Source organism: Acanthochromis polyacanthus, chromosome 14 (genome assembly GCF_021347895.1).
Source record: "Acanthochromis polyacanthus isolate Apoly-LR-REF ecotype Palm Island chromosome 14, KAUST_Apoly_ChrSc, whole genome shotgun sequence".
Classification (NCBI taxonomy): domain Eukaryota; kingdom Metazoa; phylum Chordata; class Actinopteri; family Pomacentridae; genus Acanthochromis; species Acanthochromis polyacanthus.
Window position 1 is genome coordinate 3,037,259 of NC_067126.1, and position 22,333 is coordinate 3,059,591.

General features: G+C 42.2%; 2 protein-coding genes across 19 annotated transcripts in view; both read right to left on the minus strand.

Moving 5' to 3' along the window:
• Positions 1–9,082, minus strand: part of LOC127537036 (NACHT, LRR and PYD domains-containing protein 3-like) — a 79,639-nt gene extending 70,557 nt beyond the window's left edge. For 4 of the 18 annotated variants that reach the window (XR_007946356.1, XM_051958688.1, XM_051958689.1 and 1 more), the window contains exons 1-3: positions 8,250–9,077; positions 5,529–5,633; positions 5,146–5,305 (exon numbers count right to left, since the gene is read on the minus strand). Coding sequence is in view for 14 of the 18 variants with exons in the window: in XM_051958688.1 (XP_051814648.1) it covers positions 5,146–5,276 (131 nt within the window). In the remaining 4 variants the exon portion in view is untranslated. Of the gene's footprint in view, positions 1–5,145; positions 5,306–5,528; positions 5,634–8,249 lie in introns of all 18 variants that reach the window. The other 14 variants (XR_007946359.1, XM_051958700.1, XR_007946357.1 and 11 more) reach the window with 9 other exon arrangements.
• A 2,889-nt stretch (positions 9,083–11,971) lies between these two features.
• The window catches only part of LOC110964288 (ras-associated and pleckstrin homology domains-containing protein 1-like), a 72,826-nt gene continuing 62,464 nt past the window's right edge, over positions 11,972–22,333 (minus strand). The window contains 5 exon segments of the mRNA XM_051958674.1: positions 11,972–16,672; positions 16,675–16,956; positions 16,959–18,591; positions 20,890–21,020; positions 21,684–21,804. Of these exon segments, the coding sequence (XP_051814634.1) occupies positions 16,290–16,672; positions 16,675–16,956; positions 16,959–18,591; positions 20,890–21,020; positions 21,684–21,804 (2,550 nt within the window). The 3' untranslated portion in view covers positions 11,972–16,289.

Consider the following 22,333-nt stretch of genomic DNA (forward strand, 5'->3'; position numbering starts at 1 on the left):
AAGCTTATTTATGTGGGCAGATTATTTCATTTGTATCCTATTTGTAAAAAGCAGAGCTCTCTAAATTAACAGAACTTTCAGATGAAATCTGCATATTAGATGCTAAATATGCCACTAACCCTTCAGCTGCATTATATAAAAACAGATTACAGTTACAGTCTCAATATGGTTTGTTATCAACAAGCAAAGCTGAGATTCAGCTTTTACAGACAAAACAACATTTCTTTGAACAAGGTGATAAACCTAGCAAATTATTAGAATACCAGGCCTGAGCTCCAAGTGCCTCTGAACTTATCCCGAAAACAGCATCTGTGGCTGGGTTGGTTACAACGGACACCAGGGAAATTTGTTATACCTTTTCCTGTTACTATTGAACACTTTACTCGTCCGAGATGTCCCCACACATCTGGGCAGAACCAAATCCTCTAGACTGTTTAACAAACCCTCAAGTTGACAATGATGTCTTTTGTAATCTAGGAGCCCCCATATCAGGTATTGAGGTTCAAGAAGCCATCGGTTCTTTACAGAGCTCCAAGTGCCCTGGGCCAGATGGATACACAACAGAATTTTTCAATACCTTTTCCAACATACTAGCTCCTATTCTGGTGAGAGTATTTAATGATGTGTTTGCAAATGAGTGACTACCTTCTACTTTCTCAGAAGCATAAATAACCTTGTTGCTTAAGAAGGACAAGGATCCCCTCCATTGTAGCAGTTATAGACCAATTTCCTCTCTTAAACTTTGACTTTAAAATATTATCCAAAGTGCTCTCCAGAAGGTCACACTGACATCAATTAACCCAGACCAAAGCAGTTTTGTTTCTGGACACCAGTCTTTTCAGAATACCAGAAGGTTATTAAATATCATCTGCTCTTCTTCTAACCCAGCCAGAATCATCCTATCTTTAGATGCCAAGAAGGTTTTTGACCGCGGGGAGTGCTGCTACCGGTTCTTTGTCTTAAGCTAATTTGGTTTTAACTCCAGCTTTATACCATGGATTAAGCTTTTTTACACGTCACCTGTTGCTAGTATTAATATTATTACTTTATCCTGTGGCATTCGTCAGGGATGCCCTCTCTCCCCGTCACTGTTTGCACTTGCTGTAAAATCTTTAGCCCTACAGCTTCGTAGCAAACAGAAATTTGAAGGGATTTCTTGATTTGGCCTCTCTCACAAACTATCTCTATATGCAGATGAACTTCTGCCATACATTACCAACCCAGCTTTGTCCCTTCCTGCCCTTTTGAATATTTTAGAACAGTTCAGGAAATTATCTGGCTACAAAATCCACCTGCACAAAAGTGAATATCTTCCAATCAACTCCCCTGCTGAGAACCTCCATCCCACCCTATTTTCCTTCAGGAAAGTGATGCAAGGATTAAAATACCTAGGCATTATTGGAACAAAATCACTCTCTGAATTATGTACAAAACACCTTCAACCACTACTCAAGCACTGTAAATCGGATTTAGTCAGGTGGTCCACTTTCCCTTAGTCACTACTTGGTCATATTAATGTAATCAAAATGACGATACTTCCCTGTTTTCTTTATGTCTCTGAACATGTTCTGATGCTCGTCTGCAAATCTTTTTTTTCTACACTTGACCAATTGATTAACTCCTTTTTGTGGTGCAATAAATGAGCTCACATAAAGAGGTCAACTCTCTAACTTCACAAATTTCTTGGAGATTTGGCCGATCCAGACTTTCGGTGATACTACTGAGCTAGTAACATCAATAAAATCCTTTTCTGTAACGTTAAGATCACTCCTATTAATTGCCCCTCATGGGCCTACATAAGGGGTGATTTCACTCAAGGTGAGGTATCCTTCCAATTTTATGGCATTCGCCTCTGGAACGACCTGCTGAAGGACCTCAGGCCCGCAGAGAACGTTCATGTTTTTAAGAGCAGGCTCAAGACCCACCTTTTTAGTTGAGCCTTTAGCTGATATTTCTTTTTCACCTAGTTTTAAATTGATCTATTTCTTTATGAATTTATTCTGTTTATTCGTTTCATGAAGTTATATTACTTTATTATAACTATTATTATTATTCCTGTGTTCTACCTTATATTTTATTCTGATTTTATCTTGTTTTATTTAGCTCAAGTCTTGTCCCTTGTCCCAGTGTTTCCTCGGAGAGGGAGCCCTCTGCATGGAGAGCGGTGTTCGGCTGTGGCGGCCTGGGTGCTGTGTGTGCATGAGTGGAGTCTGGGTGTCTCTCCCACACTTTCCTGGGTGCCGTGGCAGACCTGCCGCTCTCGATGCAGACGGCTTCCCAGGTGGTGTTTCCTCACCTGGTTCGTCTGTACCCAGCCCGGGGGCGGGGGGAGGGGGTGTGAATGGGTAGAAGGTGAAGCATTGTTTTTAATCGTTTTTAATCTGTAAAGCACTTCGTATTGCAATTTCTTGTATAAAACGTGCTATATAAATAAAGTTTGATTTGATTTGATTTGATACATGGAACTAGCCTCCTCACATGCTTCGTTGTGGTCAGTAGTGTGCTCACAGCTACTTCTACCAACTGAGCCAGTAGCACAGAACTCTGTTTCTGAGACCTAGAAAATTTGGAGTCAACTGAGCCTTCATTCATCATTGAAACTAAATGGTAAATGGTCTGTATTTATATAGTGCTTTACTATACCTGAAATGATACCTAAAGCGCTTTACATTATACGTCACATTCATCCATTCACACACTGATGGCAGAAGCTGCCATGCAAGTCGCTAACCACAACCCATCAGGAACAGTTAGGGGTTCGGTGTCTTGCTCAAGGACATCTCAATATGAGCTCTCCAGGCCAGGGATCGGACCGGTAACAAAACGGCCACTCTACCCACAGAGCGATGTCACCCCTAACTAACTTTTATTTCTTCCATCCTGTTCTGACCTACCCTTTGAATCCTGGTCAAATAAGAGTCTGTACAGCCTTGGTGACCTATATATTGATGGTATCTTCCCTTCATTTGGATTTAATGGCAAAAAAATAAATCAATCTCCCTCAGTCTCATTTCTTCCATTTCTTCCAGATCTGGCATGTTGTGTAAAATCAGTTCCCTCATTTCCCCAACCACCCCCCAGAGACCCTGATGGATTCCCTTCTCCAACTTAAAACAACACAAAAATCCCTAATGTCAATCTTATATGATTCAATTTTCAGGACGAATCAGACTTCCCTGCGCTCCGTAAGGGTTGTCTGGGACCAGGACCATGGGATCACAGTCTCTGACAAACAATGGGATCGTATGCTCAGTCTTGTTCATACGTCCTCCATGTGGGCCAGGCACAAACTCCTGCAGTGCAAGATCTTACACAGGAGCCACCTCACCAATATGAAATGAGCAAAGATTTATCCGGAGAGAGCTGACTCCTGCAACAGATGCAAACTTTCCCTTGCTGATCACATACATATGCTTTGGTCATGCCCCAAACTCAGTGAATTCTGTTGTGCCATCTTTGATACGTTAGGAAGGGTCCTCTGTCCTACATTGAAACCTGACCCCTCATCTCTGTTTTTGGATTGCCCCCGGCACTCGGTTGGTCCAAATCCTGACAACACGGGCTTGCTTTTACCACCTTGTTTGCCAGGAGGCTCACTCTCCTTAAATGGACTCATTCATCTCCACCTACACATAATAGATGGATTCAAGAAACTGTACAATGTGTGAGGCTCGAGAAAATCCGATTCTCTCTAAAGGGTTCCCTACAGGCCTTTCACAAAATCTGGCAGCCATTCTTATAGACACCTTATATATTGAAGCTGAAAACCAATGAACCACTGAGCTGATGTTTATTTATTTATTGTCTTTATTTATTATTGCTGTTATTATGATCCCCCTTCTCTCTTGTTCTTTTATTAATTCTGTTATGTTATTTCTCCACTTACTGATAGTTCGTATCATCTGATCGTCTTGTCCATTTTGTTGTTTGTGGTATGAATGAGTGTGACTGAGTGAGTTGTTGGGGTTGGGAAAGGATGCTCCCTGGAATGCACGCTGGTTTGAAGGAGACATTATTTTCAACAGTTGCAGGGTTTAATTTGTTTTAGGGATGGCCACTGATGTGCATCTCTAATGTTATGGTATGTGTCTCTATACTCATAAATGGGAAAAAATCAATACAAATATCTGACAAAAATAAAAACACTAGATTGATCAGGTTTAGCAGAGTTTAGACCAGCAGTGAGTTTATCCAGCTGCTGTTACAACCAAAACTAGAAATATGTGCAGTTTGGGGGGTTCTGCTCATTTCATATTCTGGAGATAATCATGCAGCCTGATGACAACTCAACTCTGATGACTCTGAAACTGAGGACCAGTGTTCTTCATTTGTGGAAAATAAATCTGGATCTTGTTCAAACTGATCCTGGAGTTTGTTTTTTTCTACAGTAATAAAAGGTCCAAACTTTGATCAGAGAAATAAACACTAGTGAACATTTTACCTGGACTTTAACACGTCAGATTGTAGAGTCTGACTCTGTTCCAGAATAAAATAAAGCTGCTAATAACTGACAGATCTCAGACTGTGATGTAAAAACATCCTCTCAGCTTTTAATATCTGGGAATCACAGATTTTTATGTGTTTTCATAAAAACCTCAGTGGCATTATGGAAGCAAACTGTCATTTAAACGGTTAAATTCTGAACATGAATATTTGGTATTTGTGATCAGGACTGATGCTGATCAATAATCTAACTCAGTCAAAGAGGACAATAACATGAATATAGAACAGATTTATGACAGTTGCTGTCCTCCAGGTCCTCTGTGGAACTTCTTAAATGTGATGAACTGAGGGTTCTGGAGGTACGACAGGCTGGTTCTGATCCAGGAGGAAGCTACCTTGGAGTTTGTTCATGCAATAAAACTCTGCTGTTTCTTTCATCTCTTCATGCTGCTTTGCATCTGATCAACTATCAAACTCTTTCTTCTTGCTGTAGATCAAGTGTCTGTTTCTGCTCCATATCTCTGCTGTTCTAGCGCTCAGGTCTGATCCACACATACAGATATCAGAACTCTGAAGCTGGCAGAGCTTTGCTGTGTTAGTGGTGATACAACAGAGAAACTCATCTGACAGACGCAGCAGCATTTCTTCTTCCTGCTCACTCAGTCATCTTCAGCTCACTTTACAGCACAAACACTTTCTTACTTTGTGTCTGAGGGTTCAGCTTCTTTCCTGGAGTCTGGAGGATCTTTGGATGGGTCACTCTTCATGGACAGACGGCTGGATGCTGGAGGCTCTGCTCCGTCCTCCTCTTCCTCCACATCACTCTTCATCATCACTCAGTCTGAGAGTTAAACCAGCAACACTGAGTGACACACAACAAGAATCACAACAAACACGTCTGTTCCAGAGTCACAGTTCAAAGTTTCACATCAGGAAATAAAACACAGAGTCCAGAGAGGAACAGAACCAGTCAACAGTCCACCTGGTAAATGAATACATCCTGATCTTCTGTTACTGTCCACAGACAGACAGCTGACTGAGAGACTCTGACAGGATAATAACAATAATATTAGACCAACACTCACCTTGTTGTTGTCCTCTGTCCACTGGAAAATGGAGTCTGAATTCACTGAAACTTTTGTTGTTTCCTCCCTGAACTCTGTACCTGGATCACCTGCTGCTCCTCCCGTCTAATAAACACAACAGATTACAACTCATCATCCCCTGGTCTTTATCTTCCTGTTAGTTACTCATTAACGTCTTTCAAAATATGGAAAAAAAAAGTCATAGTTTAGTATGTCGTCCAAAATGTGGAAAAAAACATCATAGATTAGTGTGTCATCAAAAATGTGAAAAAAAAGGCAGCCGTATAGCTGAACAGGTTAAACAGGAGAACTACGTATAGGTGCTGGTCCCCGACACAGCGGCCCGAGTTCGATTCTTGCTCACGGCCCTTTGCTGCATGTCTTTCCCCCAATCTTCTCCCATGTTTTCTCTCTGTCACTTCACTGCACCTATCAATAAAAGCTGAAAAACGCCCGAAAAATAAAATACTAAAAAATGTGGAAAAAAAGTCCGAGTTTAGTATGTCGTCCAAAATGTGTAAAAAAAACAAAAAACTAACACGTCATAGTTTAGTATATCATGCAAAATGTGGAATAAAATGTCATCGTTTAGTATATCGTCCAGAATATCACAAAAACATCATCGTTTAGTGTGTCATCCAAAATGTGGGGAAAAAAAGTCACATAGTTGGATTAGGTTCATTTTGTTATTATGTACTATACTGTTTTTTTCCCACATTGTAGACGACACACTAAACGATGATATTTTTGTGATGTTTTCGACGACACACTAAATTATGACGTTTTTTCCACATTTTGGACGACATATAGTGATGGTCCTCTGATACCCGAGGCTTCAACACATGCGCGGTAGCTCATGAAGCAATCGTATCGAGCCACTGTGCCGACGCTTGATTTGGTCATGTGACTCGTGACGTTTGAATCACTTCAGTGACGTTTGAAGCACTCAACTGCTTCGAATCACCTGATTGGTTCGGTTTGTTTTGTGAATCACTCGGCGGGATTGAGTGTGTTCCGGGATAGGAGATCCCAGAGTGTCGTTTATTTGACTGACTTTCCGCAGAGTAGGTTGGTATTGTTGCTGCCGTTCGTTGCTTTGACAGTTAGTAGTGTATAGCTAGCTAGCTAGCTAGCTAGATAGATAGATAGATCGATCTGCAGCAGGAGCCAATCAGGAAAAGGTCCTGTGTATGGCATAATTTCCATTTGCTGCCTGATATCAAGGTAACTACGACTGTTAAAAAGACGAAAAGAGTGGAAAGAAGATCTAAAGGTGGCCATAACATCAGAGGACTGGGAACTGATTTGCCCAAAGCCCACACTCAATCAATCAATACCTGATTTAAATTGCTATAATACAAATGGTTGTTGAGAACATATACTACACCACTTAAATTAAATTAATTTAACAGCAACATCCCAGATTTATGTGTTAAATGTAATGAGGCAAAGGAAACTTTATACCATTGTATGTGGGATTGCCCAAAGGTTAAAAAAATTCTGGGGGAAGACTTAAACAATAGAGAATATTATTTCTAAAAATATTACAATGAACACTGCTCACTTTATTTTGGGACTTTATCCAAGGTGACATAAGTACACCAAGAGTGAGCGTATAATAATAGATTCAAGCCTCCTGCATTCAAAAACATTACATTACAACATTTTTTTGGAAAAAACTTGCATACCAAGATTAGTAGACTGGGTGAGGCAGATGTTAATAACCTTTCCTCTAGAAAGAGTGACACATGTACAAAAAGGGAGACAGAATTTGTTTGAGAAAACGTGGGGACCCTTTATTGCTTTTTTGAAATCCATGAATTTAACAGATGAAAGTGATGAGGTGGAATGAACAGCTGTGATGTAAACCTCGTGGAACTGCCAGAATGAGAGGAATGACAGGATTACCTGCTGTTCTGTATAAACTACTGTATTTATGCATTTGCATGTATGAGAACATGTTTATTTCATTTTTTCCCCCCATCTTTTTCTCTTCATTTCCTTATTTTATGAGGATCTGTTTAACGTGCAAGTACCACATTATGGTTAAAAATATTTGCATAACTGAGTAAGTCTTGTAAGGTATTCTGCAATGCATATATGTACCTGCATACAAAAACTGTTAATACATTGTTAAAAAAAAACATATCCAGTTACACAAGCACACCCTCTTTACCAATTAACCCAAGACATACTTTGCCAAAATCCATAATATAATCTGTATTTGCACCAGCCTCATGTGAAAATTGCATCAGTCTGTACTTCTAGAGCACATCTCATGAATGTAGCAGCACCGTTTAAATGTTTCATAACACAGAATATCAGTGAAGAGTATATAGGGTTACAGACAGACATGGCAGATAAGAAACAGGCTCTTCAGTAGTTATTGTCATTATTATTGCTGGTAATATAATTATTATTGTAGCCACTAGAACAGATACAATCATCTAATGTAGTGAAACAGGAACGTGCATGGCGAATCAAATCCAAAACAATCCATGAACCAATCAGAAACATGAATCAATTGCGCTTCATTTTATTGACCACTAGATGTCCTACTCGAGCACTGAGTGTCAGTGAAGCCTCGAGTAATGAAGCAGGTATTGGATAAAGTGTTGAAGCTTCATCAAAGCCTCGATCTCCCATCACTAACGACATACTAAACATTTTTTATACGAAACTGTTCCTTATTTAAACCCACAATTCAGAAAAGTTGGTTACCTTGCTGACATGTTTCTACAGCTTCTGCTGTCTTCTTCAGAGCGTCATCTGACGTTTGCTGACGTGTCCTTTTTTTTATCACGTGGTCGGTTTGACAGATCTGTCAGAATCTGTCAAACCGACCACGCCTCCCACCGCCCGGTGCTCTCTGGAGGATGGTGTCCCATATGTGAGAGGATGTAGACCCCCTCATCCTGGTTCATAGTGTACCTACCCGCTTCCTGATCTCGATGGCTTCCCTGATCCATCGTCTCTGCTTATTAGTCTCAGAAGTTATAATCCTCCCCACATCCCAGTCCATAACAGGATTTTGTCTTCTGCAGTGATCCGTGATGGCTGATTTTTTATTTTCTTGTTCTGCTTTTTCTTTTCGTGCTCTTGTGAAACGTCCAGTTGTTTCCTTTTTACATTCTGTTTGGTGTTCCGTTCTTCTTGTTTTGAATGATCTGCCTGTTTCACCAACGTATGTGTTGCTACATGATTTGCACGGTATTTCATAGATGATGTTACATTTATTGTCCGGTTCTATTCTGTCTTTGGGATGGACTAATAGCTGCTGGAGTTTTGTGTTTGGTTTTACTGCAGTGTTGATGTTATATTTTCTCATAATGCGTTGTATTGGTTCTGTTACGGATATATGGAATGGTGATTAAATCCTTATTTTTATTGTCCAATTTTTGTGTGTGTTTTGATTTTGCTTCCTTTAGTTTTTTCTCTTTGGTTTTTGCTTGTTGTTTTCCTTCGGTTATAGCCCATGTTGGATGTGGCAGTTTGTAAGTGCTTTCTTGATGTGTTCTTCCTCCTCCTGTCTGTCTTTATCGTCCGTTATTATGCTAGTCCGTTCGTAGAGTGTTCTGACTACTGAAAGTTTGTGTGCTGTGGGATGTTCTGATGTCCAGAGGAGGTACTGGTCCGTGTGTGGTTTTTTTTTTTTTTTGTAAACTATTATTTTGATGCTGCCGTCTTGTCTGTGATGTATGCTAATGTCCAAAAATGAGATGGTCCGGTTTATTTCTTCTTCATGTGTGACTTGTACACACGTGGACAAAATTGTTGGTACCCCTCAGTTAAAGAAGGAAAAACCCACAATTCTCACTGAAATCATTTGAAACTCACAAAAGTAACAATAAATAAAAATTTATTGAAAATTAAATAATCAAAATCAGCCATCACTTTTGAATTGTTGATTAACATAATTATTTTAAAAAACAAACTAATGAAATAGGGCTGGACAAAAATGATGGTACCCATAACTTAATATTTTGTTGCACAACCTTTTGAGGCAATCACTGCAATGAAACGATTTCTGTATTTGTCAATGAGCGTTCTGCAGCTGTCAACAGGTATTTTGGCCCACTCCTCATGAGCAAACAGCTCCAGTTGTCTCAGGTTTGATGGGTGTCTTCTCCAAATGGCATGTTTCAGCTCCTTCCACATATGTTCAATGGGATTCAGATCTGGGCTCATAGAAGGCCACTTTAGAATAGTCCAACGCTTTTCTCTCAGCCATTCTTGGGTGTTTTTGGCTGTGTGTTTTGGATCGTTGTCCTGTTGGAAGACCCATGACCTGCGACTGAGACCAAGCTTTCTGACACTAGGCAGCACATTTCTCTCCAGAATGCCTTGATAGTCTTCAGATTTCATCGTACCTTGCACACTTTCAAGACACCCTGTGCCAGATGCAGCAAAGCAGCCCCAAAACATTACTGAGCCTCCTCCATGTTTCACCGTAGGGACAGTGTTCTTTTCTTCGTATGCTTGGTTTTTGAGTCTATGAACATAGAGTTGATGTGCCTTACCAAAAAGCTCCAGTTTGGTCTCATCTGTCCAAAGGACATTCTCCCAGAAGCTTTGTGGCTTGTCAACATGCATTTTTGCAAATTCCAGTCTGGCTTTTTGATGAGTTTTTTTCAGCAGTGGTGTCCTCCTTGGTCGTCTCCCATGAAGTCCACTTTGGCTCAAACAACGACGAATGGTGCGATCTGACACTGATGTACCTTGGCCTTGGAGTTCACCTTTAATTTCTTTGGAGGTTGCTCTGGGCTCTTTGGATACAATTCCAACGATCCGTCTCTTCAATTTGTCATCAATTTTCCTCTTGCGGCCACGTCCAGGGAGGTTGGCTACTGTCCCGTGGGTCTTGAACTTCTGAATAATATGAGCCACTGTTGTCACAGGAACTTCAAGCTGTTTAGAGATGGTCTTATAGCCTTTACCTTTAAGATGTTTGTCTATCATTTTTTTCGGATGTCCTGGGACAATTCTCTCCTTCGCTTTCTGTTGTCCATGTTCAGTGTGGTACACACCTTTTCACCAAACAGCAGGGTGACTACTTGTCTCCCTTTAAATAGGCAGACTGACTGATTATGAGTTTGGAAACACCTGTGATGTCAATTAAATGACACACCTGAGTTAATCATGTCACTCTGGTCAAATAGTTTTCAATCTTTGATAGAGGTACCATCATTTTTGTCCAGGCCTGTTTCATTAGTTTGTTTTTTTAAATAATTATGTTAATCAACAATTCAAAAGTAATGGCTGTTTTTGATTATTTAATTTTCAATAAATTTTTATTTATTGTTACTTTTGTGAGTTTCAAGTGATTTCAGTGAGAATTGTGGGTTTTTCCTTCTTTAACTGAGGGGTACCAACAATTTTGTCCACATGTGTATGTTGCCAGTGTGGTCTATGTTGTTCAGATGGTTTGTGAGCTCTTGCATGTGCCCAGATTTTACTATTTCCAGAATGTCATCGACATATCTTTTCCAGAGTGTGGGTCTACAGTGCGTGGGTGCTGTGTGAATGGCTTTCGTTTCCAGGTCCTCTATGAAAAAATTGCTCATTATTGTGGATAGTGGGTCTCCCATTGCAAAACCTTGTTTTTGACGGTATATAGTGACCTTAAACAGAAAATAGGTGGATGTGGCAACGAACCGGAGTAGTGTGATGATGTCATTTACTGTGAGATTTGTGCGTTTTTTTCAATGTCCTGTCGTTAGAGAGTCGTTCCTGTACAATGTGTAATGTGATGTCAACGGGTGTTTTTGTGAATAGAGAAACTACATGGTGTGATATGAGAATTTCGTCTTTTTGTACTGTGATATTGTTGAGTTCTTGTGCCAGTTGTTTTGAATTCTTGCAGTGATGTTTTGATGTACCAAGGAGGGGTTTAATGATTTCTACTAATGCTTTTGAGAGGTTGTAGGTGACTGATCTGATGCGGTCAACTATGGGACGTAGTGGTGTGTCTTTTTTATGTATTTTTGGTGTTCCATATATCCGGGGGGTAACGTTAGCTGTGGGAATAAGGTGGTTCTATGCTTCCGGTGTTATCTTATTGGATTCCAGCAATGGTTTTAGAGTTTTTCCTGTTCTTTTCTTCTGTGGGATCTTTCTGGAGTATTTCGTCAGTGTTCCTGTCCTCTAGCATGTTGGTGAGCTGTTTGTCATACGTGTCCGTGTCCATGATGACTGTGGTGTGGGAGGAGCTAATCTAAATATCAGATCTTAATTCAAGAAATCTCACCAAAACATTTTTTTCAGTTATTTCAAGGTAAAAGTTCTTTGAAATAAGTTTTTTTTTTCTTGTTTTGAGAGGAACGTTTTCCCAGTGTTCATAAAGACTCAAACCAACAGTCTGACGTTCTTCCTCTCAGGGTCACATGTTCTCCAGACTTTTCACGCCTGGAAACCATCAGATTTGTAAAAACTCTGCACTCAGGTTTGACTCATTTCTCTCCTTTATTTAAATGCAACAGCAGGTTTGACACCAATAACAGCCATGTGCTCTGCCGGCGTCCTTGAGCAAGACATTTCAAGACATTGACCAGTTTCTAACTGTACGTTGCTCTGAAATCCACGGTGATGAGTGTTTTCCTGCAGGGCAGAGGAAGGACAGAACAGACTTGATGTTCAAACTAACTGAAACCACCTTCTAATAACTACACATCAGAAATGAACCTTCAAAGACAGATATGATTGCACTTAAAGAAATCTAAACTGGGCAGTCGTGTTACGTTTTTGGCGTGTTTGTGTGCTGCTGTCATGCAGAGAATTAAACCCAGGAAGATAAAAACAGGAAGGTAGAAACAGACCGAGGTTCAGCTGCACTTAAAACACAGTCGCATAAAAAACATGATCAGAAAATGGATTTAAAAAAGCTTTAATCAGCTGTTTGGATGGAGCAGCAGACTGACGAGCTGGTTTCTAATCTAACTAACCAACCAGCTGGAGGAGTTTATGGACTAACCAGCTAACTAAAGCTAAACCACAGAGACTCCATCAGCTTCTGTCTTTAAATCTGACACCAGCCCGGCTTTTTAAGGAGCGCTCTTTATGTTTACTCTGGGAATAAAAAGTCGTTAAAAACACCCAGCAGCATTTTCCAAAATCCCCATTTTGTCCAAACAGCTGTCAGTGTTCTGAGTTTATCATAAAAAAGTTTTCTGTTTACATCACATTCAACAGAACATTTCTGCTTCATGTGGCTGAATGTGTCGTAGTTTTGCCTTTCAGGGTAAGATCACAGTGGAGGAGGCTGAAGTTTGAAAGTTTCTGTTTACAGAGGTGAAACATGAACAGATCCAAGGATCAGATGGAGGTCTAGTTTAGACTTTCATGATCTTTAGACTGTCTAGTCGTGTTGCAGTAGATCTACTTTAAGCACATTAGCATAAGAAAAGGTTCCTGGAAATGGAATAATTCAAACAAACGTCCCCAATTTCACTGGAAACGAGCTTCCTGTAGAACAGAATCAGCTTTTCTGAAGAACTTCTGACTGATCAGCTGTTTGTTTCGTTGTTACAGCCGACATGACGGAATCACTTTAACCCTGCTGTCGTCCTGCGGGTCAAACTAACCCGTTTTAAAGTCTGAGAATGTGGGCAAAAATACATTTTCACTTCTGATGTCCAACATTTTAGGGAAATTTTTGAACATTTTTAGGTGGAAAAAAGAAATGTTAAAATTGTTTCTTAAGAACGTTCACAAAAAAAAATCAGCCAAAAGTGAATTTCGTTGGATTTTAGTTCTTAACAAACATTTTTAACGTTAACGTCTTTTTTTTCTTTAAATTTGCAAAACCTTCAGGAAGAAATTCCAAAAATTCCTTAAAAGTTTTCCTTAAAAGTTTGATTTAAAAAAATAAATAAATCCCCCAAAGTTGGCACCAAAAATCTTGTATTTTCAAAAAATGAGTAAAAATCTTCCAAAAAAATCCTAAAAATATCTAAAGTGCCGAGAACTTACTGATATATATGGAATAACTTTAGACATTTTTAGGATTTTTTGAGAAGATTTTTACTCATTTTTTGAAAATATTTACAAGAATTTTCTTGCCAAATTTGTTTTTTTTTTTAAATAAAACTTTCAATTGAAACTTCGAAGGAATTCTTGGAATTTTCCTCCTGAAGGTTTTGCAAATTCCTAGAATTTCTTTGCTGAATTTTTGGATTTTTTTCAGACGAGGAAACAATATTTTTGGTGCCTGTAAATGAGAACAACAGGAGGGTTAAGGCAAACAAACAGCTGAATTAGTTTCCACTTGGTTAGCACCGATAGATGAGCAGAGTTTATTCGCTCCAAAACAGTTGATGGGAACAACACTAATTTGTATTTTCTCTGTTAATTTTTCTTGCCACGTTTAGAATTTGCTTCCCAGTTAGTTCTGTAGAAGTGAAGTTTAGGCCTAACTCGTCGAAGCCTGTTCCTCTGAGCTCCTTTAACCTTCTAGATTGATTTGTTTGTGGCTAAAGAACCTGTGGGTGAATTAAAACTTCAGAATGTCAGACGTGTTTCTGGGTCTCATGTTCCGACACTCCTCGTGTTTTCAGGCACTTGTTCCATCGACAGACACCGAGTCAATAAGTAACCGACCAGCCGCCACAACGACAAACGTGACGGATTTATTCACTAGAAAAACGACCTTCTTAGTCATCGATGAAGCTGAACGAGACGTTTAACGGTGTCTGAACCACCTGAAGGCTGAGCTCAGATTAAAGGAGGTTCTGGGTCCAGTTCAGACAAGATAAACCTGAAATCCATCTTTAAATGTGGAACAGCTGGAAGTACAGAAACTTCACAAAGAGAAGGGAAGATATGAACACGTGTAAAGTTTCCTGTAGACCAGGGGTGTCAAATATGCGGCTCCGGGCCAAAAGTGGTCCTCCAGAGGGTCCAATCCGGCCCCAAAGTGTAAAAACTACAGAGAAGACATTAATGCAGATTGTAAATTAGTAAAACTATAAATTTAAAATCATTTCTAGACCATGACAAGTTGTTTGGATCATAGAGTAAAATACTAGATTGTTGATTTTTCTTTCGTCTTTTTTGTCTGACTTTTGTCGTTTGTCTCATTATTGTCATCTTGTTTTGCTTTATTTGTTTTTTGTCTTGTTTTTATCGTTTGTCCATTTTTTGCTGCTTTGTAACTTTTTTGCAAAATATTTTGTTTCTTTTTTGCTTTGTTTCGTGTCGTGTGTCTCATTTTTTGTCACATTGTTTCTCGTCGTTTTGTGTCTTGTTTTTATAATATTTTGTCTTGTTTTTGTCTGACGTTTTTGTTTGGCTCATGTTTTTGTCATGTTTCTCATTTTTGTCATTTTGTTTTGTTCATTTTGTGTTTTGCTTTATTAGATGTTTTGTATCTTTTTTTTGTCTCGCTTGTTTTGTTAGTCTACGTTTTGGTTGTTTTGTTTCTTGCTTTTGTCATTTTTTGTCTTGTGTGTAATTTTTTTGTTGCTTTGTAACTTTTTTGTCTAATTTTCTGTCTCTTTTTTGTTTTGTTTTGTGTCGTTTGTCTTATTTTTTGTCGTTTTGTGTCTCATTTTTGACATGTTGCTTCTGATTTTTGTAATATTTTGTCTGTTTTTTGTTGTGATGTTGGTCGGTGTGATCCTCCAGTAAATCCTCTGTGGTTCAGTTACAGATAGTTGAGACTAAATGTTGTGTTCCTTTGTAGACACTCTGTGATCTGGAAGTTGTAATGAGGAAATGATAAACTGAGGATGAATGTGGATGAAACTGAACTTATTTTTCTTGATACATCTCAGGTTGTTCATGATGTTTTGTCAAAAGACAATTCATTAAATGTGAACATTTTTGCACTAAAACAAAGGAAAAATTAGGAGTTGTGGTTATTTATAGGTTATTCTGCTGTGGTTTTACTGGTTTTACTGGTTTTACTGGTCCGGTCCACTGGAGATCAGACTGGACTGGATGTGGAACCTGGACTAAGATGAGTTTGACTCCTCTGCTCTGGAGAAATAATACTTTCAGATGTAACTGGTTCCTGTAATCTGAGCACAGCCTTACTGACTGATTCCGTGTTTATTCAATCCTTTTAATCATTAAATCTGACCAACCAATCAGCCATGAAGCTCTAGTGCTAAAGAAACACCCTCAGATGAAAACAATGATCCAAATAAACACTCAGGAATGAGCTGCTTCTAGAGAAAACACACCCTCTGACTCTTCTTAAAATTTAAAATAATTATAATAACAATATCTTTCCAGTATTAAATAATCTTATATAAAAACACACACAAAAAAAGGTTGAAAGAAATGGCGATGCCCCCCCTCCCCCCAGGTTCACAACATACACTTCTATACATCCACTTTCACGTCCCGTGTTCCTTCCGTGTTCTCCTTCCGTGATCGGCGGCTCCATGCAGTACCTGCTAGTTTGTGTCTCTGTTGCCGTCGTCCTTCAAGTCTCGTCTTTTGTATATTTCAATGCAAAGCTGCACAGACGTTGTGAAAAAAGCTGGATAGGTGATTTTCTGGCTTGCTTGTATACAGATATATATGTACATATATATATTTTACTCATGTCGTCGGTTAAACATGTATCATAATGAGAGGAGTAATGAGGTTAATATCAACAATCATAATCTGAGCAGGAAACACGGCTTGCTACTTGCTCGGTATCCAGGATGGTTCAGGACGAGGAGAGACGGACAAGTCAAGACACACACTGATTATTTCTTCTCTAAGACCCCATTGGTCAGTTCGTTTGCTTAGGCTCCGCCCAGTGTCTCTGCTTCACCAATCACTGGTCAGTTTGGTGCTTTGGTCCCGTTTGGGAGGAGCGGGAGGCGGGCCTCGCCGCAGCGTTGCATAGCCTGAGATGTTGGCGTGTTTGGCGGACTGGGAGTGCGAGTGGTGGCGGGACAGGGTGTGGGAGTGTCCTCGGACGCCCTGCTGCTGCTGCAGGAGCTCCGGGGGAGGAGGGGGGAGGAGCGCCATGTCGTCCATGGTGCCCACCGGCTCCATCTTGGAGGAGGTGATGAGGTGGGAGGAGGTCAGCGAGCCGTGGCGGGACACCGACTTCCTCTTCAGGGTGCGGTTGAGGTCTTCCAGGAAGTGAGGCTTCAGCGTCAGCGAGCCCGGTCCGGCCGACTTGGGGGAGGTGGGGGGACGGGGGAGGACGAGGAGTAGGAGGTCAGGGAGGGGGGCGGAGTCTGAGACAGCGGCGGCGGCGACAGGGGCATGGAGGTGTCATATGGACCTGTGTTGCTGGTCCGCCGGCTCAGCGTGGGAGGAGCCACCGCCCCCTTCTTCAGAGAGCCTTGTTTCCATGACGACGACGACAAAGAGGAGGCCGGCTGCTGAGGAGGAGGCATCTGGGGCTGGGGGTTCACCACGGCGACCTTCGGGGGGTGGTGGAACTCTGACGGGTGAGGAGGGGGAGGGAAGAGCTCAAAGTCACTGGGGGAGGAGGGAAGTAGTCGGGGGAGGAGTCCAGGTGAGGAGGCTGAGAGGGGGGAGGCGGGGGAGGAGGGTTGGGAAAGTCGGGCTGGTGGTGCTGCCCCTGGAGGCCCTGCAGAGCCAGGGGGAGGTTGGCCAGGTTCAGCTTCCCCGGCTTGGGCAGCGGAGCAGGGAGGGAGGAGTCTTTAGAGGGGGAGCCGGTGGCAGAGGAGGAGCTGGAGGAGGTGCTGGTCTGAGGAGCCTGGCCAAACTTACTGACCAGACTCTCCACCTTCTTGGGCCTCTCCTCCTGGGCCTCCCGGATGGAGGAGGCTCTCTGGGGGGTCGGCGGAGGGCCCCTCTTGGTGGACCCTGTGGAGGAGGTGGAAGGCGACTTCTTGACGGGGGAGCCCGTCTTGGAGGAGGGGGGAGGAGGGAAGTCTCCCAGGGAGCTGTCAGGAGGAGGTGGAGGGAACTCTGGAGACTGAGGAGCTACCACTCCTCCTGGCTGCCACTTCGGTTTGGCTTTAACTGCCGGAGGAGACTGAGGAGCCGAGAACTTGGAGCCCTCCGTGGAGTTGGAGGTGGGCAGAGAGGAAGGGGCAGAGTTTCCTGGGAACTGATTGACAATCTGTTTGACCAATGAGGAGGTAGCGGCCGCGATGGAGACCGAGGAGGAGGAGGAGGAAGGAGAGATGGTCAGGTTCTTGGAAGAGAGGCTGTGCTGCTTGGGCAGGGTGGGGGGAGGCTGGTTGGGGGAGTGTCCTGTGGAGAAGCTCTGCTGCTTCTTAAAGGAACCGTGTCCAATCTGAGGCTGGGTGGGGGAGACGGGGGACAGGGCAAGGGGGAGGGAGGATGGACCGGAAGGTTTGGGAGCAGTCTGAGGAGGAAAGCCACCAGTGAAGGTCTTAGGAGGTGCAGGAGGAGGAGCGTTGGGGGAGAGAGGCCGGAGGACCTGCAGGGAGGCTGGAGGAGAAAGCTCAGCTCCAGGAGGAGGAGGAGGAGGAGGAGAGTCTTCATCAGGGCCCTGGCTGAAGTCATACACCATGTTAGGAAACTTCTGGGACAGGAACTGCTGCAGGCCGGTGTTGGACAGAGGAGGGCAGGAGGAGCTGGGCTCTGGAGGGGGAGGAGGAGGCAGCCCGTTGGCCTCCAGGCTCTCAGGGGGAGGAGGAGGCAGGTAGGAGGGCTCCTGGTCCTCCAGAGGGGGAGGTGGGGGGAGGGCTGAGGGGCTGGACGGACCGAACTTCAGCGCCGCCATGGCAGAACCAGGAGCCGGAGCCGTGGGGGGAGGAGGGGGAGGAGGAGACGGGGGCAGAGTGGGGGAGGAGGTGCTGTAGGCGGCCGGGAGGGTGTTGTAGTTGGAGGGGGGGGCGGTGCCGGCCTGCTGGGTCCTGGACTGGGTCTGGCTCTGCAGCCGGGCCAGGGTGCTGTACTTCACGTAGGAGGAGGGGGGCGCCGGCTGGTGGGCCACGCTGGATATGGGGGGAGGAGGAGGAGGGGGAGGAGGGGAGGGAGGTGAAGGGGAGGAGTCATCAGAGGGGAGGAGGCCGTCGGTGTAGCTGCTCCTGGAGGGGGGAGTCTGAGGAGGAGGCTGGGGGGACAGCGACGGGATCTGGACCGGGATGGGCCGACTGATAGGGTCGATCCTCATCATCTGTGGAGGAGACGCACGGTTACTGATGGTAAACAACAACAACAACAACAACAAGAAACGATCCACAACAAGATGCAGGAAAGCAAACAGCAACCGGATCAGAGCAGAGCGCTTTGGTCCTGGTTCAGTTTGGAGTTTTCTGGTTCTAAATGGACACAGTTCCATCAGTCTGTCTAACTGTTGCTTTGGATCAGTTCATGTTTAAAATCTGGACTCAGAGGTAACTTCACTTAGAGTTAAATATTCTGAAAGAAGGTGCATCGTGTTGATTCATGTTTGAACTCATAAGTGTAGAAATAAAGCAGCTGGAGTCCAGAAACCTTCTCAGTTCATTGATCTGAACATCTGCTCTCTGGTTCCACCTGATTTATTACAATAATACCAACCTGATGCAATTTGGTCTGAAAAGTTCCATGTATTTTATCAGTAAAATAATAAATAAAAACATTTATTATTAGCTGAAACTGTAACACTGTCGTTTGAAGTGCAGTTTTTATTCATAAATGTGTTTCCAGGAGCTGGATGAACACACCTGTCCTCCAGCTCACAGGTAGACTCTAACCTCTGAGGAGTTATTCACAAAGAAACTGATCCAAGCTGTTTACAAACTGTTAGATTTAACCCAGTGGATCAGGGTTTTTCATTTAGCAGCATCAATAATACCAAGAGAAGTAAATAAAGGTGTAGATTAGATCCTCTAACAGCTGTTTGACTCCTGAGTCAGTGGTTTAGTTTTCAGCTAACGTGTGAATGAAGAGACAAAACACCTCGTCAATATGAAGTGATCAAACTGTCGCTGTCATGTTTAAAATAATTCAAACTGACTTCAGGACCGCAGTGCTGTCTGAATGAAGAGACCAGAAAGCTCCAATCATTTGTAGTCAGAGCACAAAACTGTCACATCAAAACAAAGAATCAGACTTGTTAGGAATTTACTGAACAGATTAAACACCAGGTGATCTGAATTATTTACTTGATTTTACCTGAATATAACAAAATACAGACTTCAACAACAGTCTCTGTTTATCTGCATTTTCAGAACCTTTCCTAAGGACGGCCTCCAGTTGTAGTTCTAACTGCTGATCTAAACTACAGCAATGTTCCATCAGAAAACTACAGATTCAGGTTTAAAGTTCTGGAACAAAACCACATCGTCTTTGTTTCCTCCTAAAACAGTAAAACAGAACATTATGCTGTTTTATTCCTCTCAGAGTCAGACTATAGACTGATGTCATCAAACTGCTGCTTGTTTTCACAGATCAGGTTTGGTTGAGGAAGCAGCTGTTTTAAACCTCTGAGTCCAGCCGGCAGGTCTGTGGCGCCATCTAGCAGCAACAACTCAGATTAAATTCACTTTTAATGGGATCAGATGAAGTCAAACCAAACAGTGTAATAGTTTGTTAATAAAGTGCATTTAACGTTGTGGAAACTGTCAAAAAGAGTCCAACTAGTTGCAGGTTAAACTGTTTATGAAAACGTTTGCTGGTTAGAACATTCATCACACCACGAGGTTAGAGAGAAAACCGACAGTTCAGCTGCAGGAACAGAGAATAAAGCCCAACACAGCCATCATCATGGAGGTAAAACTGAAGGAGGATTCATTTCTGACCTCCTAATGATCAGCCACCAGTTCACCCTCATTCTATCTGTAACATCCACCAGTTTAGATCAGTTTTAATCTAAATGTTTAATCTACCACACAATGCAAGATCCAACACTTTAAACCTCTAATATCAGTAAACCAACACTGTAAATGTATCTCTTTATTCTAGAGTGAAGTTTAATCAGAGCTTCTATGAATGTTTAACTGAAGGTTTGGATGAATCTGAGTCTTTATGTTCATCTGTTTAATGTCGTTTTTACTGTATAAACTTTATTTACTGATTCCTGTCACCCTTTGTAAAGCTGCCAACAGTTTGCATCAATAAGTTTAGATTACAGAGACATTAAACTGTGATTTTATTCCAGGTGTAGTCCGTTATTCACTCCCTACAGAAACTTGTAGACTCTTAAAATAACTGTAAATAAGCTTCTCCCAGCTTCACCTCCCAGTTCAGTTTCTGTAATAAAACCAAACACAGACCGCTCAGTGTTTTAAAGTCTGCAGCCGAACTGTCAACATGCCCGTTACATCACTTCCTGTCTGTCTGACCTCCACTTCCTCCTCCTCCTGCACAAAGAGGAACCGGCATACGGCCCTTCACCTTTGACCGCTGGCAGGAAAGCAGAGGGGAAACATGGGAAATGTAGTCCACAGGAGCAGAGGGATGACACAGGAGACTGTTTTTATGTCCTCACCTCTCCTTGGGTTCCTCTCCTCCAGGCGTCAGAGAAAATGGAGCTGACGACACTCTGCGAGCGGGTGTGGCCTGATGATGTCATCTCTGACACGCCGCTGTCTGATTGGCTGGAGTGGTTGGACTGAGACTCTGCAGGGAGAAGAGGTAAGTTCTGATCAACTTGTAGACCGATGATGATGCTGACTGAGGGAGAGTTTTAGCCTCGTTTTTTAAGAGGTGATGCTTTTTGTAATTAACAGTGAAACAGTCGGTTGCATTTATTTGTCGTTCATTTGGTCCAATGGAAACACAATCTATCAGTTCTCATTAGGACGTCACTTCAGCAACACCAACTGTTGTTCATGATCACTGCGTTGGTTTCTACCTCCCATGAAGCATAAAGGCATAAAGTTCAAGACCATGTTTTATTGTTTCAAAATTATAAAAAAAAGACAAAAGTTTAGCGTGTGGGCATCGCTTATCGATGGAAATTGAGAAGACAAAATATTTATAAAGTTTTTAAATCTGAACCAACCACAGCCTCAACTAGCAAATTAAGGTCAGAGAGCTCTTAGAATGTGTACACAGTGATGACCTTTCTTCCTCTAAAGCTGTACAGGCTGTCCCTAAAGTCTAGACACAGGAAGTCTCATTAACTACAGTGTTTTTGTCTCTACAGATTAAATATGGCCTTGTTGAAAGAAGAAAGAGCTGAACTGGAACTTCTTAGTGGACGTGAAGGATGGACATATTAAATGTGACCTGCAGTGTTAATAATTTAGTCTTAGAGTGCTTTGATCAGAGCTGACGGACCTGGAAGGCTGGATGAACTGGATCCTGACTTGATGGAGGAAGAAGAAAGGGAAGACCAGTCGTAGGCCGCCTCCGACCTCCTCATGGCCTCCTGGAAGTTGGTGTAGAGCTGCTTCCCGTACTGAGGAACACATGAAAGGCTTATCAGATTTCACTGCAGGACAAAACGACTTAAAGCTTGGTTCCTTTGAAGGTAGAGATCAATAATCAGTGGATTTACTGAGAGTAGATGGACAGACAGGAAGTTAAGTAACACGCTGCATCAGCACAATGTATTTCAGTCTCCTTAAAAGACGCTCGCTGTGCTATTTTATCTTTTTACAAGGAGGAACTGAAGCCGTTACATCCCTCTATGCTCAAACACACCCAATAAAACGGACAAAAATCAGGTTTTTACTCCACAGAACACAGAAGTTACTGATCTGATCAGAACTAAAAGAAGTTTAACAGAGCAGCAAACCCTGGAGGTAAAGTTACTGTTTGAGCCAATGGAGTCTGGTGACTTTGAAAAGAGCAAAACAGCTTCAGTCCTGATAGAAAGACTGTCAGTGAGGTGAAGCAGAAGCTGATCGATTGGTGGAACCCTTCCTTTCAATATAAGAAATATTAATATCAAAAAATGCTCTACTTAGGCTCTGATACAGCTCTCT